General features: G+C 32.5%; 2 protein-coding genes and 1 long non-coding RNA gene across 3 annotated transcripts; 1 reads left to right on the top strand and 2 right to left on the bottom strand.

The window, feature by feature from the left end:
• Nucleotides 1-832: 832 nt before the first annotated feature.
• On the bottom strand, nt 833-7,658 carry LOC116768694 (xanthine dehydrogenase). Its single transcript, XM_032659482.2, has 8 exons — nt 7,481-7,658; nt 5,459-5,613; nt 3,008-5,174; nt 2,617-2,925; nt 2,183-2,520; nt 1,293-2,097; nt 1,057-1,224; nt 833-954 (listed from the first exon to the last, which is right to left on the bottom strand). The coding sequence occupies exons 1-8, from the start codon at nt 7,553-7,555 to the stop codon at nt 904-906; spliced, it is 4,068 nt and encodes a 1,355-aa protein (XP_032515373.2). The 5' UTR covers nt 7,556-7,658; the 3' UTR covers nt 833-903.
• A 1,538-nt stretch (nt 7,659-9,196) lies between these two features.
• On the top strand, nt 9,197-10,104 carry LOC133319819 (uncharacterized). The gene is made up of 2 exons (XR_009753309.1): nt 9,197-9,552; nt 9,824-10,104. It is a non-coding gene; the product is annotated as an uncharacterized LOC133319819 (long non-coding RNA).
• Nucleotides 10,105-10,768: 664 nt separating this feature from the next.
• On the bottom strand, nt 10,769-16,855 carry LOC116768446 (xanthine dehydrogenase-like). The gene is made up of 8 exons (XM_032659179.2): nt 16,679-16,855; nt 15,974-16,128; nt 13,638-15,762; nt 13,230-13,538; nt 12,129-12,466; nt 11,247-12,051; nt 11,008-11,175; nt 10,769-10,915 (listed from the first exon to the last, which is right to left on the bottom strand). The coding sequence occupies exons 1-8, from the start codon at nt 16,748-16,750 to the stop codon at nt 10,862-10,864; spliced, it is 4,026 nt and encodes a 1,341-aa protein (XP_032515070.2). The 5' UTR covers nt 16,751-16,855; the 3' UTR covers nt 10,769-10,861.
• Between the last annotated feature and the right edge of the window lie 6,661 nt (nt 16,856-23,516).

Here is a 23,516-nt window from a genome sequence, read left to right as displayed (position 1 = left end):
CAGATTTCCCTTTCGCTCGGTTAGCTTTCACATTGTCGGACAGTTTCAGACTATGTTCTATACTCTGTGGTCACTTTAATAATCATTATTCAGGAGTATCTCATACAATAATTTTCATTAGTGTTTAACAAACCATATATATATATGACCTTAAATATATAAATAATAATCGCCCATAATATGTTGATATGAATTCTGTTCAAAACTCCTATTATTACATAATTATTATTCTATAGGCAGTAGGGAATATATAATCTGTGACCAACGTATTATTGTTTAATGTTCCTATTTTAAATCTATTCCGGTATACAATTCAATGGAATGATAAAACGTGTTGTGATAACGCGATAATTTATCAAGAAGTCAATAGAATGTCTCGCTTCAGATAAACATCGCACTCCTCATTTGCTGACACGAAAATTGTCAATATCATGTAATTATAACATTAATTTATTGTTTTCAATAACACATTGTAGTAATTTTCCATCTTAATTTAACGGGTGCTTGAGTATTTTTATATATATATATTTTTTTTTTTATAAAGACTGTAAAAACAACATTGGCAGACAATATTATTACAATAAATTATATGTACGAATTAAATGTAATTTTCAATATACTAACGTATTTATAGCGATCCTTTGTTGAATATACCGCAAGTAAAATTGTACTTATTGTATAACCGCAGGAACAAAATTAACGCTATCTCTATTAATTTATCTTCTTAGTCTGTACTGTATTATATTAGATATGAATAAAAGAAAAATATTAAAATGTTGTATCATTTTGCATAAACCGTTTGCTGCGGGAAATAAAAGCATAAGTCCAACTCCCACTGCCGAATAAATAAACACTTATATATTTAATAATCCTTTAATTAATTTTTCATAGACTATATAAAGTTTATGGTACTACGTTCCACGGAATAAAGCTGCCCGGTTCCGGTCGAGGAATCTGAAAGTACATTATTTTAAAAATATTAATAGATACGGAACATTATATGAGAAGTATTGACATAGATTTTTAATTATTAATAATACAGAGAGCATGACTCACTTTTTTGGTTATATGATCCTCACACGCCATCCGGATACGGGCAGAGGTAGCTGGTGATTCGAGCTTATAATCGGGAGAAACGCCTGCGTCAGCTCGAGCAGCTTTTATCGCTTCTTTTATTGCGAAGAAAATAGAAGACGCCAGAAAGAGAGGAGGTTCTCCAACCGCCTAAAAGTAAACGTTTACTTATAATAAACAATAATACAAGTCGCTCCACGAGATGCCGTCGATGTTACCTTGGATGAGTAGACAGCCCTAGGGTTAGGAGCTCCTTTTAATAAAGACACATTAAACTCTTGAGGAATGTCCCCAAATCCTGGGATTTTGTAAGCGCCCGGTCCTCTTGAATATAGTGTGCCAGTTGGAGAATAGATGAGTTCTTCCATTGTGAAGAGACCGTAGCCTTGAATGAACGCACCCTCGATTTGACCAATGTCGATAGCTGGATTAATACTCTCTCCTAAGTCCATGACTATATCAGTTCTTATAACTTGGTGGTCACCACTGAGGCAATCTATTTCAACTTCGGCACATGCCACCCCAAATGTAAAGTAATTGAAAGGTTTTCCTTTGTTGTTCTTAAAGTCGAAACCAATATCCGGAGTAGCGTAGAATCCTGTAGCAGCTAAGCTTACCCGGTCTACATAAGCCGCCGATACCCAGTCTTCCCATTTTCCATTTGGAATTTTATCCTTGTAAGGCTGTAGACGCTTCGTTAGCGTCTGACATGCCTCCAGAACAGCCATACCATTCAGATCTGAACCGGCACTCGCAGCTGTCGCTGATGTATTGGGAACTTTATCAGTAGCTGTTTCACTTATATGAATCTTAGAAATATCTATTCCTAAAGCACGAGATACAATCTGTATCATTTTTGTATGGAGTCCTTGTCCCATTTCTGTGCCCCCGTGGGATAAGAGTACGGAGCCATCTGTATAAACCAATAATAAAGCACCAGCCTGATTCAATAGCTTCTCCGTGAATGCAATTCCAAATTTAGTTGGAATTATAGAGATGCCTCTCTTCCGCCAACGGTTTTGTCTGAAAATAAATTATCCCATTAGTACTTGAAATTGTTTCAGTGAAGATTTCTTATAAAAGATAAAATTTAGAAATAATCCCATACTTATTAAATTCTTCAATATCTTTTCTTCTTTGTGATAAATTGCTTTTCTCTACACATTCATCCCAACATCTTTGTAAAGTACAATGAGTTAGCACTTGACCATAATGTGTAATTGAGTTCTCAGTATACAAGTTAATCCGCCTAATTTCGTCTTGACTTTTATTTAATTTGGCTGCAATATCCCAAATCATATTTTCAGCGCCAAACATTCCCTGAGGACCACCGAATCCTCGAAATGCTGTGTTTGATGGCAGATTCGTCTTGCATACGTAGCCGGTGACAACGCTATGGGGTATATAATAAGCATTTTCGAAATGAAACATTGCTCTTTCTACCACCTAAAAACAAAAACAATGTGACAAATTGAAAAAAAAACTACTTTTGTTTTATATATCTATTCATCTTAACTTTTTTCAGATATATCTTTAACTTACTGGTCCAGAGAGATCAAAAGAGTACCCTCCGTTATTATAAATATTAACATCTGCCGCCATCATTTTTCCCTCTTTCGTAACTGCTACTTTATATTTTATTAAGAACGGGTGTCTTGTTCCGGACATTTGCATATCTTCGTCACGATCCAGCATACAACGTACTGGTCTTTGTAGTTTATGAGCAGCGATAGCTACTGGCAAAGCTACCAACATCCCCCGAGATTCTTTTCCACCAAATCCACCTCCCATTCGCTTAACACGAGCTACTATTCTGTTCATTGGCACATGAAGAACATGACTAACCAATTTCTATTACAGGAAAAAGATTTTTATATTTATGAATTTTTGTCTATAAAAGCAATAATATAAAAGAAATGTGTCAAAAGTTTACCACTATTTCTGATGGATGTTGACTGGAACAAAATATTTCTAATTCATTGTCTTCCTTCTTGGGTATAGCAAAAGCTGCATGGGTTTCCAAGTAGAAATGCTCCTGACCTCCCATCCGACAGTCTCCCTCTATAATAATATGGGCAGGATCATCAAAGACACTTTGAACATCGCCTTTACGCAACGTTTTTGGGAATTGCTTATAAAACGAATTATGTTTTATAGCATCTTCAATTGTGACAATAACCGGTTGTAACTCTTCATATTCGACTTTTACTTTTCTTGCGGCAGCTTGAGCCGTTTGTTGATCTTGAGCAATTACAACGCCAATTGTTTGACCCTGGCTAATAACTTTATCGCTAGCAAACAATTCTTCATCATGGAATATTGGTCCAATAATATTTTGATCTTCTGTCAAATCCTTAGCTGAGAAGAAGGCCACAACACCCGGTTCTTTAAGTGCTTCTTCAGCATTTATAGATACCAACTTAGCGTGTGCTTTTGTGCTTAAAACAAATGCTAAATATAATTCACCCTCCGCTAAAGGCATATCATCACAATATATTGCTTCCCCTGTTACTTGTTTTAGTGCTGATAAATGAGGTATTGGCCTACCGACTGCATCGCTTTTGACTTGTTTGTCACCAATTAATTCAAAATATTGTGAACTTTTCGGTATAGAGCCATGAAACTGTTCGGCGCCACTACTTTGATAGGGGTCGATAGCTTCTTTAAATATATTATCGTGTACCATCTCTTTAGATATAGCTAAATAAGCCTTCAAAAATAAGCTCATCGTTAAAGCTTGTCTAAATTCAACATTGCCACCGGGAACCGAGGGACTTAAGGGCAATTCCTCTAATAAGGAAGCATAAGCCTTTTCAAGCATGTCTTCATTCCATTTGAGATTTTTCAAAGAATCACATGTTTTTGATGCTATTTTAGTTACTGGAGCCATTCCTCCAAATGCCAAGCCAATGTTGCCTATAACACTTGTATTGCTTTTAAATTGTACAGTAATTGCTGCTGTTACAATAGAAATATCGTCTTCTCTCCTTTTTGCTTGTTTATATGCTTTGACGTATTGGAATTTTTCTGAATAAGGAATTTCAATAGAAAGTAATATTTCATTTGGTTTCACTACATTCCTCCTATAGCCAGTAAAAAAGCTTTCATCCATTAAAACCGAACGTTGTCCTTCTCTATCGCTCAAAAGGTTTAATTTTACTTTTAAAGCCATCAGTATTGGATTTAAATCTGATATTGGACTCCCGGTCATGATATTACCACCTATGGCAGCCACGCTCCGTATTTGTTTTCCAGCAAACCAATTTAACATTTCAATCATAGTTGTTAAAGTTCTTGTTTTGTATGTGGGCAAGATTTCGATATAGCTCCTGAAAACGTTCTCTATTTCCAATAACGTAACAGCGGCGCCAACCACTAAGCCTGCCTCATTCTCTGAAATCGTATTCATTTCTGATACACAATTTGGCATTATTATAACTGGATATATGCAATGCTTAAATTTTACCTCAACCCCAACTTCAGTGTTTCCTACAACAATTTTGGCTTCTGGATGTTCGTCCTTCAATTGGACCAATGTTTTCAATGTCGTAGGTCGATACCATGTGACTTTATTACTACTGTACATTAAATATTGTTCATCATAAATAGATGATATTTTCAGCTCAGGTGGAAATATAGGTTCTTGACTTTGATCATACGGCAAAAATGTTGACTTGTCAAAAATATACTCCGTTTCGCTTTTATCATTTTTATTTTTGCAACAGTCTTTCCCCATCGCGCAAACACCGTTTGTGCTATTTTGGGCCGAACTGCCATTAACCACTCTGTTAACCTCCCAATCTTCTATAAATGTCTTGTAGCCTTCAATAATTGCGCGATAGCCGGTGCATCTACATAAATTACCTTGAAATGCGACTTCCATGTCTGAGTATTTAATGTTTTTCTGGCTTCTAATCAATGCATACATGGACATGACTATGCCAGGTGTACAAAAACCACACTGCGATCCGTGGGCTTTTGCTAACCTTTCTTGAACTGGATGAAGTTTAGTTCTGGTGGACCCAATACCTTCTATCGTAGTGACGGCCAGCCCGTGCATGGCACAGACTGGGGCTAGACAAGCATTGACAGCCAAATGACTGAAAGATTCTAATAAGGAATATTTTTATGAACAAAATAAAGGTTTAATAATAAAATGTTAAGTTTAAATTCAGTATGAATAATATTTTTATAATTTTGAAATGTTAATGCGTTTATCCTTACGTATTTATATTTAACTCTATTTTTAAAACACGTCCATATAAATTGAACACTAAGTAATTAAAGTTACTTCAGCAACATAAGTCATCTGTGTAGTAAAACTATCTAATGGGAGAAATATTTTTAGAAAGCGCCAAATTTGAAGACATTTATTAAAGGATACACAATTTTTTTGTCTCTTCGGTTGTATTTTGAGACCATAACTGTACACGCCCCACATCCACCTTCGGCGCAGCCAAGCTTTGTTCCAGTGAGTCGTAATTTTTTTCTCAAGTACCAAAGCAACGTCCATTCTGGATCTGGATTCGATTCAACGACCTGAAACAACATTTTTAAATGAATAACGCTAATTTGATAAAGTCAAGAGTATGCAGGTCGTATTGAACATTTTAAACTAATATGTCCGTTTCATTTAAACAGCGGTTGTGTTTGCTATATTACAAACGCATAGATTATTTTGTATCATATAAACCTTCTTATCTTAAATTTGTAACTTTTACAATCTTGAATGATTGACATCTTTACGTTTAGTTCCTACTTTTTTTTAAGAAAGAAATGTGGTTTATAATGTCCAATACATTTATTGTAAATGAAGTACTCTAATATTATGTTATATAGTAAGATAATTATGATCTTATAACACAAAGACAATTATAATAATCTAAAAAAATTACAATTTTCCAACAATCAGTAGGTTTCAAATACGTTGTTTTAACTTATAGTTACGTACAAAAACCATCTTTTACGTAAATTCTCAGATCATAAATAATATAAAGTATGTTTATTTTTTACAAATCCCACTTGTTTGTTAAAACAATTATAATAATTTAATGCAATGTTTTACGTGAGCATTGGAGTCTTTCACGTCAGTTGTTTTGATAACTTCACGGAGACTGTACCATTGACCTCCGGACATTTATAATTTTATTATTTAAAGAGACGATTATTATTGACAAAGATACAGAAACATTTATCTGTAGAAACGGTGATGAAATAATTGACTTGGAACTAAAACAAAAACAAGCTTTAAAAAAATGTGGCCTTAACCTAACGGGCAGTACATTAATATGGTCAAATGTTACTTGTTTCATTGACATGAACTTGTATTTCATATTTTATATTAAAATAAAAACAAAAATCTCGTATTTTGTGGATATTGATAGGGTACATTATGACATTTAATACATATTTATTACTAGGTTAATCGCTCTTGCGGCAAATGTAGGTGGACAGGGTATTATTGCGCCCCTACACCTTGATACAATTTCCTTGACCATTAAAATATAAGAAGAGTTAATTTTATGTTGAAGAGTCATTAAATCTATAGATAGTGTGTACCAACATAAAATATGGCAATTCAAAAAGCGCTACTGGAAATATAAACTGTTTAAAGATTTGTATAAAAAAGAAGTTACGAATTCATTAGTAAAACTAATATAAAGTAGATAATTGTCATTATAAATAATATGTGATAATAAATAATAATCGCACATTTTAGTGAGGTTAGTCTTTAAGCAGATCATTATGAGTTCAAATCGTCGTTTATTTCATAATACCGACCTGTCAGAAATGTTTCACGTTAATAGAAAATAAAGTTACTTTGCCGTATCAAAGGTTGACAAATATTTAAGTTTTATAACATTTGAAGAGATTTCATTTTTTTTAAATTTTCGTGTATTTTTAATCATCTCACACAATTTTTTGCATAGGGCAGCCAAAATTTTTCTGCATATTTTGCCGGCAAATCAATCAAGTGGTGTTTTAAAAGTTGTAGATTTTAAAAAAAACCTAGTAAAAAAATAAGCATTTTAAATAAAATACCCGAAATATAACCATTATATGTAGAAATGTTCACAAACACATTATTAATTCAATATAAAATAAAATAGTACTCAATCCGAAATTTTTTTACATAATCCACTAATTTGAACATTTGATCACCCACATGTATTTCTGGAAGGAACCTGTTTGCGTTCAAGTTCAAACAATACTTCTTATGTTACTATGGATACAAACTAAACTATAAAGATTGGGTACACGGGTACATATAACACATTGCTGTAAATTACAGGCATTATTATTTTGAACCCGCACAATAACTGGATCGTGATCGAACCATGACCTATTAAAGGACAAATTGTGAAGATAAACTGTATCAAGATTCAAGACAAATGTCGTCACATACCTTTTTTCCATTAACGTAAAAAACAAGTTCCGTGCACACTGGACTGCTGTCTTCGTCAACGTTTTTGGGTCCCATGTCGTTTATACAACTGATAATATAACTTGTTAGCGCTCTACATATAATCCTGTCCGTCCCACACGACTGACCGACCAAGACTGAGAGTTGTATGATAACTTAAGTAATTCGGCCTTTCTCGAATTACTGCTATCAAAAATGATGCGCATTATGTTCGCCTAAATGATAATTGTGACACAATGCTTGTGCAAAAACATTATTAAGTGGCGAGTTGTCATAAATGAATATACAGTAATAATAATAATAACAACGAATGAATGAACAAAAACACCGGTAAATTGTTTCTTATTTTAAAAATACGAATATTTGTTGATTTAAATAATGTTATGAAATATTTTTATCGTGTTTAATGATTAAATTATATAAGTACAAAGAAGTTTTAGATGAGTTCGAGTTTTTAATATGCATATAAGCGATGTTTAATGATGTTGTTCATTAATTATTTAATTTTAAACGAATCGTCCAAAACACAAAGTAATCTTTAAAATATACTTTAATTAAAATAAATTCACTAGAATTGTATTAAGAATAGATATGGTTTAATGATTTCTCTTAATAACTTATGAGTATTATTTAGTAGTTTTAAAGATATCTAGTAGAAAGTCTACATTGTACCTACATAGTCGCTTTGTAAGCTTATGTATTGCATAAAACTAGTAGGTCAGTAAACAAGGTCTTAGTACTCAGATGTAAAATTTTAATTTAATTTCTTCGTTATCGTTATTCCATTTTATATTGCATATACAGTATGTATATTTTATCTAGAAATATTCTTAAGTTGAGTTTTATGTAATACAAAATAGTTTTGATTAATTTCTTTATCCATATTCGCCTTCATACTCGAGCATTAGTCTAAATCTAATAATATAAAAAGTGTTTGCTAAAAATTAACAACAACCGTTCAATGAGCTGTGGACTATCTGTCAACACAAACTGATCGTTTACAGGCCAATACTTTGACACAAAGGTTAAATTCATAATGAGACTTGATAAGTATAGCATTTTTATTTGATCGAAAATAGTAAGAAAATTAATTACATAAAGAAATTTACGTATTTACCTGAACCAACTACCAACATCATACGTTTCAGTTTCGTTTTGTTTATTGCTGTTAGCCCTAATGGCTGTTACAGCGCCACCGGGAGGGGGGGTGGCCCGATGGGGCACGTTTCAGGCCTCATTTAACATTTATTTTCTATAGAAAGTAAATGTTAAATAAATCATATATATTTAGCTTGAAATTGAATCTTCACACTAAATTCGAATCGTCGCCGTTTCTCGTGCAATTTTGTACGTTATTGTTATAGTGAAAGAAGATTTATTATTGAATAACTGATTATCCTTCACATGTTGTGTAACGATGAATCTTGGACTGATGATATCGTTCAGGGATCTAAATACCTCAATAAGCTGTTTATTATCATAAATTTGTATAACGCTCTTAATGGCCACCTTCTTAGTCGTTAAATTATAATACACGCAGTTTTGTTTTTGGTGTTTAAAAATATAATGGCTGAAACCCATTATACCAGTAGGAATATGTATAAAATTTTAAATGGCTTAAAATATTTTTTTCCCGAATACTTATTATCGTCATATTAAAATGGAAAGGTTTATTAATTCACTTATTATTTAAACCCCTAAAATAATATTCAAAAAGTGCAAAATAAGGGAGCGAAATTCAAACTTCCAAAACGCGCCACCATTGGTCGAACGAAATGTGACGTCATCTGATACGACATTGCATTCATCAGCGTCGAAACTCATACTGTTTTACAAGTTTTTGTGAAGAAAAATAAGTAATTTAAACGTGTATTCTTGTGTGAGGTTTAGTTTATATTTGTAGTGAATTTAGGACGATGACTGAAGCTGGTTTTGTGAAAGCACAATCCGACAGTCTACCGAAAATAGATTTATGATGACAGCATATTTTGCATCTATTCCCGATTTTACAAGCGCAGAGATCAGAGGAGTAAAAGCTGCAAGCTAATTATTATGTATCATTATATATTTAAGACCATAATATAGATTTTTATTCTTAATTGCACAGAGCAGTTTACTTATAATACATCAAAACGTAACCTATACATATCCAGTTGTCATTAAAATTACTCTGAAACTTTTATTTTACGTTTATAAAATAATAATAAATACATGTTTTATTATTGAAGTCCACTCAAGTATAATCACTTTGACTTTATGATAAATATAAAATGATTTAAAGTGGACTGTTTTCTTTGAGTGTTTATAATTACTTGTCCATTTCAGGTATGAACGAGAATCTTACGGTGATTCAGCAGTTGAATACGTCCAAGTAAAACGAGGAGACGTATGTGTTGTTAAGGCATAAAAATTTCGTAAATCCACAACAGGAATAAAGTTTTTATAGAAAGTTATAGCTACTGAACATTTCTTATACGTTAGGTTAATTTTAAACCGAATTTTCTAATGTTCAATAGCTAATGCAAAACTTACTTTTTATTAATTCACAAACTTACTGTAATAAATAAAGTTTACTAACGTTTAAATGGTCTTCACAACAATATAAACACGATTCAGGTGATATAATATTATCACTTCTTATCACCTTACACTACCGAAAAAACACTTTGGGTGTTTTTCCGAATAGTTTTTGTGCACTCCGGTATTATACAATACTTATAAGATATTTTTTTGGCTTTTTCCATGGTTTAAAGTAATTAAAATAGTAAATATGTACGAAGTAACTGAAAAGTGCCCAGTAAAGAGCCACTGGGTTTGTCGTGTGACGTCACACAAAGCGGGCGCAAAATGACGTCGTTTCAACTGCTCAAATTATTTCAATGTTTTAAATTTTATTTAAAAAATATCTAGAGTATTTTGAAGCATATTTATATTTTTTCTACGTTATAAAGTAGTAAACTATTAATTTAAAACAAAAAAAAAACTTGAATATCACCTATTGTGGCTGTATTTTTTGTAATAATAATTCCATTTACAAGTTATTTCATAAATAGCAAAATATTAAAGTCTTTACCAAATCACTTAGAACACCATGCTATCAATATTGTTTATATTTATATATTTGTAAGTATTTTATTCCATAAACTTTGTTATGATACCCGTTTAATTCATTCATAATGTGAATTTTACGACACACTGTTATTCATGAAACGTTGAAGGAGGAATGTTCGAAAGGGAAGGGATATGATATATTTTTAAGAAAATAAGACATTTTTTAAACATAACATATTTATTTAATAAAATACGTTAAATAGACATTTTATACTAATTATTTATTCATAAAAAGAAAAAAGGTCTTTCTCATTAAGACAGAGTTACATTCCACGGCTGACGTTCTGATGTTATCGTAGGCTTCACCTGGAAATAAATTCATAAATAAATTACTGCTATCAAAGACTTATCTCAGGTTCTTCTTTATTTGGTTGCGGTACGTTCTTTCTGTTACGTACCTGTTCGGTGATAACGTCTTCACAGGACATCCTTATTCGAGCACAAGATGCTGGTATGTCTAAAATAAACTCTGGATTGACCCCAGCGTCTATTCGCGCCGATTTTACAGCTTCCTTTATAGCGAAGAATACTGATGCTGCGAGGAACAGAGGAGGCTCCCCTATAGCCTAAATTTTTAAAATAATATTTATTTTCATGACCTATAATTTTATATTACATTATTATAGCAACATATAACCTTAGAAGAATAAACAGCACGTGCATTGGGCGCCCCTTTCAGTAAGGCTACGTTAAATTCTTTCGGGATATCAGAGAATCCTGGAATCTTATAAGCACCTGGTCCCTTAGTTAATACTTCTCCGGTTGGGGAGAACAACATTTCTTCTAATGTGTAGTAACCGTATCCCTGTATGAAAGCGCCCTCGATCTGTCCAATATCTATCGCTGGATTTAAACTTTCCCCAACATCCATCACTATATCAGTTCTCAGGACCCGGTGATCTCCAGTGAGGCAATCGATGATAACCTCCGAACAAGCAACTCCATAAGTGAAATATTCATAGAGATTCCCTGAATTTTTTTCCCGATCGTAATCAATTTTAGGGGCAGAATAGAAGCCTGCAGCTGACAAGCTTATTCTTTGGCAATACGCATGAGAGATCCACTCCTCCCATCTTCCTTCAGGGTTTTTAGCTTTGATTGGTTTTAATCTGTCATTGATAGTGTTGCAGGCGTTTATCACCGCCATTCCGTATATGTCGGAACTAATACTTGCAGCAGTTGGTGAACTGTTAGGGACTTTGTCTGTGGCCATTTCACTTATGTGTATTTTCGAGACATCAACTTCTAAAGACCGGGAGGCGACTTGAATCATTTTAGTAAAAAGACCTTGACCCATTTCGATACCTCCAAGAGTTAGTAAAACAGATCCGTCCTTGTAAATTAATAGTAGAACACCACCTTGCATCAAAAGATCGCCTTGAAACGATATACCATATTTTGTTGGCACTATACTAATGCCTCTCTTTTTCCATCTTTGATTTCTACAAATAAAATAATAATAAATAACTGTTGATTTTATTGAATTTTAGAACAAATATATAAAAATATATGTAACTACCTATTATATTCTGCAATATCCTGTTTTCTTTGCCAATAATCTGAACGTTCGATACACTCGCTCCAGCATCGAGGCAAAGTGCAATAAGTAAGTCTTTGATTGAAATGTGTTAACGATCCTTCCGCATAGAGATTCGCAGAAATTATTTCCTCGTATTCTTTGTTTAATGCGCTTGCTATATCCCTTATCATAGTTTCAGCCGCCATCATCGCCTGCGGTGCACCGAACCCTCTGAACGCTGTGTTTGACGGTGTGTTTGTTTTACAGAGATATCCATTTATTTGTATGTTAGGAATAAAATAACAATTATCTACGTGAAATAAAGCTCTCTCCATCATCTATAATTAAAAAAAAAACCTTTTATTTAAAAGAAATTGTCTCCGAAACAAACCAAAGTTAACATTGAATATTCCTATACAAATACAAATGCCAGTGATGTCTTTATATTATAGCTTTAGTACTTTCATAAGGAGGCGATAATATTTAACTCGAGACTAAAATTTGTGAAGTATTTCATGACGAAGATAAGGAGTTGTTTTTCTTTTCTTCAAATTTAAAAAATAAACAAGTATAATTGCAATCGTTCAATGATATAATGATGACTGACCAATCGTATTTCTTAAATATATAAATATATATAAGTATATTCTCTATTGTTAGCTACTGAAACAAATATAAAAAAGATATCTTATAATAATTATATAAAGTCGTAGGAAAAAAAATGCAAGTTGTCTATAAAATAGCTGTAAATTTTGAAAAATTACTCTTAATAAGAAATATCAATCATTAAACTATTTTTAAGTATCAAACGACTATTTCAGTAGATACCAAAAATACATATTTTATAATTCCTTTAAGTATACAATGATTTTATTAAGACTTTATCTTCCATATACGTAAATAAGTATTTTCATCCTCATATCTATCTTCCTCGCGTCAAAATATTATTATTTAAATATTTTTTATAAAGAAGCTGTGCTTGGATCTCAAGCATGTAGGCATATTTATAATCTAGAAAGCTATGCTTATACAAAATAGTCATGTTTTAGAATCCAAAAAATTTTTTATGAACGCTGTATTTTTGGACAGAACAAAACTTACCGAACATGAAATATCCATGTAGTTACCAGCATTGGCATATAAATCATAAGATGCACCTAATATTTTACCACGATCGTCAAACGCTACTTTATATTTAATGAGGTATGGATGTCTGTAACCAGTGACTTGCATATCTTCGTCTCTGTCCAATACCGCTCTAACAGGTTTCTTTAATTTATAAGCAGCTATAGCAACTGGTATCGCTAAAACTGCAGCTCTCGTCTCTTTTCCACCAAATCCACCGCCAATTCGTTTTACTTTGGCAACTACTTTGTGATTTGGTATTCCAAGGGTTTCTGCAGCTATGTGCTAGTTTTGTAAAGGAAAATCAAGTTAATTCTCATATTATGAATCCAACACTTAGTGACTACTCCTAGCTCCTCGTCAAATAAATATTTTTATACGTACCGCTATGTCAGCTGGATTTTGGGATGTACATATGATTTTCAATTCTTCTTCTTCTCTTATGGCGAACGCAGAAATGGTTTCTAAATAAAAGTGTTCCTGAGGTCCGCTTCTAACATAACCTTCCCTAATGTGTTGTGCCTCAGCAAATGCTTTGTTTGTATCTCCCTTTGATAATTTCCGTGGATATCCATCGAAAAATGATTGGCAACGTATAGCGTCTTCAATTGTTATTATGAGAGGGTCTAGTTTTTCATAAGTAACTTTAATTAAATCTTTCGCTTTTTTAGCCGCACTCTCTGTTTTAGCGACAACTGCTCCAATAACACAAGAACGACTAGTCACGATGGAACTACTGAATATTTCCTCATCTTGAAATATAGGTCCCATTTTATTTCTTTCGCTTGACAAATCTGAAGCTGAAAGGAATGCTACCACATCTGATAATTTCAACGCATTACTAAAATCAATAGCTATAATTTTGGCATGAGACTCTGAGCTTAACACGAGAGATAAAAAAAGTTCTCCATCCACCGTAGGAATATCATCGCAATACATCGCTTCCCCTGTAGCTTGCTTTTCGGCTGATGCGTGAGGAATAGGTTTTCCAAGTCCATCCACTCTATTCTTGTTTGATTTGATTATTTCAAAACATTGCGAGCTTCTTGGCATCATACGTGGCAGTTCTTCCGCAGCACATAAGTTTTCTTTTTTTATTGTATTACTATTGCAATAAATCTCATTCGATACGTAATTGTAAAATCTAAAGAATAAACTTAAACAAAGTGATTTCCGATAGTCGGCCATTCCTCCTGGCACCGAAATATCTAATTTGAATTCTTCATTTAGAGACTTAAACATTTTATCAAGCAATTCTTTATTCCAAATAGAACCGATTATTATATCAGATGATTTTTTAGCTAAAACGGTTGTCGGGCCCATACCCCCATAACATAATTTTGCCTGTTTAACTATTTTAGAGGCCTTATCAATTATAACATTAAATACTCCTGTTACTATTGATATATCATCATCCCTTCGTCTGGATTGTTTGTAAGCTTTAAAGAATTGCCATTCCTCTGTGAAGGGTATGTCCAAAGAGATAACAACTGCGTCATCTCCTAATGCAACTTTTCTATACGATTTGAAAAATGCTTCGTCTATCACCACCTTTTGCATATTTCCTTCACTATTACAGACATTTAAAGAAGATACAGATGCCATCAATATTGGATTTAGATCAGATATTGGACTGGCAGTTATAATATTACCTACAATTGAAGCCACATTTCGAACTTGACTTCCCGCAAACCAATAAAGCATTTGTACAATCGCTTCAAATACTTTCATGTTGTCTTTTCGATTTTTTGAAATCATATTTTGCAGAAAATCTTGTAATTTTGTAAGTGATACGGTTGCGCCTACTGTAATACTGGTATCAGTTATCTGTATTCCTTGCATCTCGGTTATTAACTGAGGAGACAATAAAATAGGATAAATCATCTTCTTACATTTTACTTCTACACCTATTTCAGTATTTCCTACAACAATTTTACTATACGGAAATTCTTTTTTTAACTTAAGCAGTTGCTGCAAATTTTGTGGACGTATCCACACACAATTATTTCCTTTGAAGAACAGAAACTGTTTATTGTATTCCTCAACGAGTTTCAATTCTGGTGGGAAAATAGGTTCTTGTGTCGGGTTATAGGGTTTAAATTTAGATTCATGAAAAAGCACATCACCCTCTTCACTTTGTTGACCATTTTGTTTGAGTCGACAACAATCATTACCCATTTTGCAAGTCTTTTGAGACATAACTTTCCATTCCTCAGTAAAAGTTTTAAAACCTTCGACTATAGGTCTGTAACCAGTACACCTACAGAGATTACCCTGTAACGCTTCCTCGATATCATCATAGTGTATTTTGTTTTTATTCCTTAGCAAAGCGTACATGGACATAACAATTCCAGGTGTACAGAATCCGCACTGCGATCCATGTGATTTCGCAATCCTCTCCTGGATTGGATGTAATTTATCTTGAGCATTACCAATACCTTCCACTGTAGTGACCGCTAATCCATGGATGGAGCAAAGTGGAGTAAGGCAAGCATTTACTGCTATATGACTGATGTCGTGGTTAAGTCCTCATAATTATAAATGCAAAAATAATCATAACTATTATATAAAAACAAAGTATGCAAATTGAAGTTAAATACACATGGATTAAGGCAAAACACAGTCAGTCTATATTGTATAGGTCTCTTAAGTTAGATTAAACTTAAGCGCCTTGATGAAGTCGTCCGCATTTAATTGAATAGTGTAACTTAAAAGGATACTGGACGCGATCTTCCCGTTTTATGTACTGTGACAGCATCACAGTACAGGCGCCACAACCTCCTTCACCGCAGCCATACTTCGTTCCAGTCAGCTGTAGCTTCCGACGAAGATACCAAAGTAACGTCCATTCCGGATCTGGCTCTGTCTCGATCACCTTCAAAGAATGTGAAGTTTTATGAACTCATAGTGAATCCAGTAACATTATATAAATTAAGACATAAAAAGTCCTAGATGATATTTCTTGCTTTTTCCTTCCTGTCATCTAATTTTTTCCATGGAAACCACGGAGAATGTGTGTAAATATGTATATAAAAATAGCAAAAATGTATAAATATAACGTTTTAAATTAATACAAATATAGTAAGTACCAACCTTTATTTTCTATTGTCGAGATCTTTCCTGTGATTTTCTATTCATTGCTTTAATTAGCGATCATTTAAGAAACAGTAAAGCTGTTATTGCACAATACATTATTCAGTATGAGAATTGATTTAAAAGTGTATATGCACCGATTTGGTAATCGGTCACCCTTAATTATCAACTGTTTTTATAATTTTCTCAATTTAAATTGCATTGTAGATACGAATATAGTTACTGATTGTAAAGAATAAAATTAAAAGATCTACAATATTCAAGAAAACAAAACTATCGTAACAATGTTTGTAGAATTTCAATAATATAAATAATAAATTTATGAACAATACCTTCTTTCCATTAACGAAAAACACCAGCGTAGTGACTCTTTCCTTTGGTAAATGATTTTCAATATTATCCATGATGACTGAACGCACAAATTTTTCTTAACAATATTTTTCGATGTTTTTTATTAAATCATATCCGTACTTTGAGCGATCCACCTGTTCACTGTAGTCGATAAACTCGTTACTGGCAATGAATGGGAAAACGCATTAAATCTTACGGTGGGGGGAGGGGCAGAACAAATGTATCGCGATATGAACCGCTTAAGAAAAGATATTGGACGAAATAAAAAAATAAGAAATTTAATAGTTAAATTAATATTTTTTAATAGAATATTTGGTTTAAAAACAGTTTTTATTTACTGTTGTTGTCTTTCGTTTTTGTAATTACTTTTTTTTTTAATTTCTTATCCATTGTTTAATCGGTAAGCCTGGTTTAGAGCCAGGTGAGTTTTAAATACAGGCTTTTTGATATTTTTATATATATAACTGATTCGAGATTTTTTAGTAAAATTGATAGTGAGTTGTTAATAATATTAAATTACGTGACTATTTACTTCTTACAAGTTAAAACACCACTAGCTTTTGTTCGAGTCATTCTTTAGTATGAAATCTTAGCATTGACAATATAGTAGCCATTAGCTACACACAGCACAATAGGACACAATACAATATAGTTTGTACTAAGTATATGAAATTTTAATGTCATAAAATATAGTAATTTGTTTCTATAGCGACGGAATTACTTAAACTACCTATGATTTTTACACATATATAGTTTCCACGTCAGAGTCACACATATTAAATTTTATTGACATAATGTATCAAGATATAAGATAAAAATATCTTGCTAATAATTATAAGACTGATTAATCTTATAGACAATAAAATGAATAATTCTGGTGAGTATTTTTCCACTAGCTTGTTTTTTTTAACATGAAGTAGTTTACTCTTTACAAGGTAAAATATTTGAATATTGGTTCGCATAATCAGATCTAAGACTTACGGGAGTATTCATTTAAATAAAAGTAATATTTTTCGGATTTTTTACGCTTAATTTATTATTTAAAAAAAAATTACATAATCCAGACGTTTCGGTTACTTTTCAGCGACCGTGATCACGGGCAGGCGAGATGTGAATGTCTGTGAAAAAAAAATATATAAAATCCCATGTCCGTGACCACACCGCAGGACCTCGCGACACCGTAAGCGCATTCTTTCGGCATCCAGAGCGGTACGCCAGAAAATTAAGAAATCGTTGGCAGTAGATGATAAATAAGGACAAATAATAGACAGGACCAACCGACAGACATTCACATCTCCTCTGATATTAAAAAGCTTCAAAGCTAAAACTTTTATACAATTAATTTTAAAATAATTTTATTATACTAATTCATGGCAACATCAAAACGATAATTCTATTGTCATGAGTGGTATTTCACTTAACGTTATGATATTAAGCAGAAAAAAGTTGGTGAAGACGAAGCATTAAATAAAACTAACTAAAGCGAGCTAGAAGCTACTTTTTAAAAGTAAGGACAAAATAATAATGATATTCTAGCACGAAACAAAGTTATTTGTACATAAGTAGAACGAGGTCAAAGACGACAGTAAGTCGATTTAATATGTAGTCAATAAATATGAACAAAATATCATTATTTTACTAATTAACATAAAATACAACAATGTATGCACTTGTATCAATTTATCTCACATAGACAAACAGTAGTTCAAATTCTGTATACATAATAAGAGATAAGACACTAAAATGTTACCGGTTACGTTGTATTATAAAATGAAGATTACATTCTAACTATAACAAAGTTAGCTAATACAGGCCCAGAATACAAAGCCCAAACAACCTAACTCCAAGTTAGCATCCTCACACTACATACGGAGCGTTAACAGTATTTATTCAAAAATCTACGCACATGAACGTGAAAACATAGATTTATAAATAAAAAACTGGAAACGCTCCGTATGCAGCGTGACGGTGAATACTTGGATTAAGGGTACAGTATGCGTGTAACTTGTCACAAGTTTGCAACACAACTAAGTATTAGTGTTGCCCAAATGCAAGAACAAGACGAGACTTGGCCAGTCTAGGTCTTGGTCTTGCATTAATACATCTGGTCTTGGTCTTGTTCTTGTAGCAAGAGTCTTGCAAGTCTTGCCATTGCCTATTAGCCTGTCGCTATTTATTCAACGTTACTTTAGATATTAGAACAACGGAACAGAGTAGGTACATTTTGAGCTTGAATTAATATAGGCGTGATTATTACTAACCTAATTAATAATTGTCTAAACATTTAAATAAACTAAAACATGGTTTAAACATATAGAAAACAAATTAATGACATTAACTTGACTGTATTTTACATGTAAATGAATATTTGCAAAAATATATTGTGATGCAACAGTCAATATATCAATGTAATTATTTAAACAGTTCTCTCATATATTATTATATTCCTGCTCCTAAACAGTACATAAATGTTATTGCACGCTTTTTATATTATTCGATAACTTTGGAACACTTGTACTCTGTGGCGGCAATCAAACGGTGTCAAATATTATTCGTGAGGCGTGACAGCGACAATTGTTTGTATGCGCAAAAGAAGCCGCCGCACGTGTTCCTTGACCTTGTACTTCCGAATAGCTGCAAAATTTCTATGAGAATTCAGTACCTGACCTTTGATATTGCCGACAAGGCACCGCTCAGTACCCAATCCTTGATGATGCCGACAAGGCACTGCTCAGTACACACAATGCCGATGGTCTAAACTAGAGATGCCCTCTTTTTTCTTTTAATGGATAATTTCATTCGCTATGTACGTTTGTTTATGGTATCTAGTGTTCATAATTCGCACAAGTCCAATTTTCCAAAATAAAATCATGTAAGTTTTGCGTCTCATAGAGTCCCTAAGCGTATACCCCGAACTCCTGTACTTACTCCCTGAAACGACCCGCAGTCTTAATTGCAAGACTCAAGAGTTTTGCAGGCTTGGTCTTGTTACTGCTTAAATCTTGCATATGCAGTCTTGGTCTTGCTAAAAATATGCGGTCTTGGTCTTGGTCTGACTAAGACTGCAAGACCAAGACAGATTTTGAGGAACACTACTAACACTACGTCCGTTTAGTTCCCGTTTCTTATTAATTGCATAAATATTTTCTTTGAAAATTTTAACCTGGGACCTTTGAGCTGAGATGAGATTTCAGATAACATTTTATGTACTCACTTATTTTATATACTCACATGAGTAAGAAGATCCTCCAGCAAGGAGGCCTCGTGTCATTGCTTCAGCTGACACTAACTACGAACTGGCACCCTAACCCCTTTCATACTCTTTATCTACATATTTTAAAACAATGTCTGTCTATTTTATTCTTTCTCTAAAACTACAGCATAATGTACATACCGATTTTGCGGAGAGCTACATCGGGATAAATTATGATATTTTATATTTTCTACAAAGAATCTTAGCGAATCTGGGGCGAGCTGCCAGTAAAATATGAGAATAATCACATTGGATGCGCTGACATTGGGCATTCGCTTATTCGGCAACTTATTTGACGATTCGGTATTCGGCCAGATACCGAAAAACAAAGCATGAAAAAAATTCAGGAAATTACTCAAAGTGACATTAATTTTAGAAACCAATTAACGTATTATTGCTTAATATCTGTCAATGGCAAGTTGTGGTGAATGAAAACTAGTGTTTCATCAGTTGTTCATAGCAAGCGATTAAATTTATACTCATAAATTATTCCTGCTTCATGAAATAGCCTCTCGTTATTTATTGACCACCACTTGTAAGGTTTTTCTGTCCGATCAAGATTTTTTCAACACAATTCCTATAAGCTTGTTATGACACGACTCAATCGACACTGAAACAAGAGCGCCACCGGCCGATTCATTCATTCATTCACATCTCGTCTGCCCGTGATCACGGTTGCTGCAAAAGTAACCGAAACGTCGGGATTATGTAGTTTTTAAAAATAATTATATACGCGTAGTTATCCGAAAATATTAGTTTCATTTAAATTATTACTCAAGTATTAGATCTCATTATATGAATCGTCGTTGAATGTGTGTTCTTTTGTCTGCCTTTCTTTATGAATTATTGTTAACAAAATTTGCCATCCCTTTCTTAATCATAACTCAATATGTTAAATTCCATATATAATAATACCCAAAAAAAACCAAGACAAGTGCGTGACAAATTCTTTGAAGACATTGAGAATTTAATATCTCCGTTACCAATTGAAACATGAAATAATAGTAAGTATATAGGTTTTCTAACATTTTTGATATATGTAATTTAAATTTTTGAATAAGGTTTTTCCATTCATGTTTATTTATTTAAATTTTAAAGCCTCATCAACAATATAAACACAAACATTTATCATATAATAATAACAGTAGGTATTGCCTAACCCAAGTGTTTATATTTATTACAGACAAGCTCAATATTTAAACAACACTTGTTACAAACAATATCATAGTTTAATAATTAATAATCAGAATTGAAAACATAACAAAAAATAAATAAAATAATACACATAAAAAAATAGGGGAGTACAAAAAATAAAAAGTATGTACATATGTTGTCCTTATGAAATAAAAATGGGCGTTCTTAAAATATAGACCACCACCAAGCTTCCAAATGCTTCTGTCTAGGATACCCCGATAAAAAAAAACCGACATCATATAGCCTCAGTTACATTTTTTCTACAGACACAACACTAGACATTAATACGTGACTACAAATGTAAAAGCAACTTGACGAAGTATAATTCGGCTTGTCTTCAGGAGCAAAGCACTTACTGGTCGAACAAGCAAGCGCGGGCACATGCCAAAAATCTCTTAAAAGACCATTGACCGATATTACGTAGAATCTGTGTTTATAATTTCACCTTTTTTTGTAACATCAATTGTATTAAATATAGCAGGTATTAAAGAGTATTAAATTTGGTAAATTCGTTCGTGGCTGGTATTTGTTTTTTCATTTTCTCCAGATTAATAATAAATAAAATTCTTAAAATATAAATATCATTTAGCTACATGGTTCCTAATATAACAAAATTTGTCATAGTGGGAAAACCCAAGTTGTACCGGTTATGGATAAAGGATCACATTAGATCAAAATATTATTCATAAAACATTTTTGATTCTATGAGATTAAGGTGGGATGAGTTAATAAAATAATAAAAATATATAACAAAAATTTAACGCTTATAATTTATTAAATTTAACGATGACAAATTGCAACGCATGCAGCTGCGTGTTTTTTATATTTCGCATGCTATTCCTCTCCATCTATTTCTTTATCTAATACTTACTCACTCAATCTCATTTCAATTCTTAAAAATAAGAAGGCCGGAGGCAACTGAAATTGCAGCCATAACTCCTAATATTCCTGACGATCTTCCAGAATCTGGCATAATTTTTTTCAAATAATTAAAATACACATTATTGTAAAATAAAATTTTTAATAATTTTCAGAAACGTAATGTGAAATTGAAGGAAAAAATATTCTAAAGATAAGAATCTTGATAAATAACACAATGATTACATTATATACATATAATTAAATGTTGTGTTTTTTTTAAACTCATTTATAGGTATATAAAAATCAATATACATTTTCCTTGATTATTTCATAGATGTGCTTTTAGCTTTGATGAGAAAATTATCATGAACAAAAAAAAATTAGGAATATGCGCGGAAAACTGTATATTTAAGAAAAATATACAATTACCTTTAACATAAACTTCTTTAATGCTGTATAAAATTTTAAATAGCTGTCAATTGTTTGACAGTTATGTGTCAGATTTTTAGTCGTATCGCAGAGCTTCAATATCGTTTACCTTTGACCGCATAAATCTGAAGTAGCGTATGTTTCAATTAAATGTCGGAATTAAAAACAAAATTATGAATTATATACATGCCCAACCCCGTGGTTTTAACGATACCTCCTAGTTTCTTATTAATAAAATTTAGACTTAAAAATATAGGTATTTTATTTGCAATTAATTACGTTTGTTTTTTAAAATTCAAGAAAACAATGATTTTTGTAAAATTAGGTAAATCTGTACAAATAATCGTCAGATTATGAAAGCATACGTCTGAAATATAAAGATGAATCATATATGTCTTAACCTTACGCAGATGATTATTTCTTAATATAAATTTTTTCACATCCTAATAATATTAAATTATTGAATAAGCTTCACTTAACAATATACTTCATTTTTAACATCGATACTACTATCTCCACCACGCAAATCATCAGTTAAAATAAAAACGTTTTTAAAAATACATATGCTGTAGATTCTATCAATGCCTGATTATCTATATCAATATTTGAGAGTCTATAGCCGTGTCCCGCCGATTGAAAGAAAAATATTTATTATAGAATAATTTATGCCTTTTTAACCAAAGCTTTGCAACCCAACCAAAAGGTCTTTATACTTTTGCTACATCCAAATTCCTTTGTGAAAGGAGGTGGTGGAGTGTCCATTGGAGTATATAAAACTTGGAAGGGCTTCTTTGAGACCCATTACAATGATGACGGCCGTCGAGGCGTGAGACTGCTGGGGGAGGCCCCATTAGGCACCACGAGAGGGTAGTGGTTGGTCCTACGTCTTTATAACGCTTGAGTATCCCTATTTAACATATTAGATTCTCATGATATAAGTCATATCACAATTATCTTTTTAAAAAATCTGTTTTATTTTCTATTAAACAATCTACATTCAAATTATTTATCTTCTAGTAAGACCAAAATTGAAAATACAATTCATAATGATAAATATATATTAGTTAATAAAAACAAAACAG

The sequence above is a fragment of the Danaus plexippus genome, chromosome 4, assembly GCF_018135715.1.
Source record: "Danaus plexippus chromosome 4, MEX_DaPlex, whole genome shotgun sequence".
In the NCBI taxonomy this organism is placed as follows: domain Eukaryota; kingdom Metazoa; phylum Arthropoda; class Insecta; order Lepidoptera; family Nymphalidae; genus Danaus; species Danaus plexippus.
This window is presented reverse-complemented; position numbering and strand designations above follow the sequence as displayed.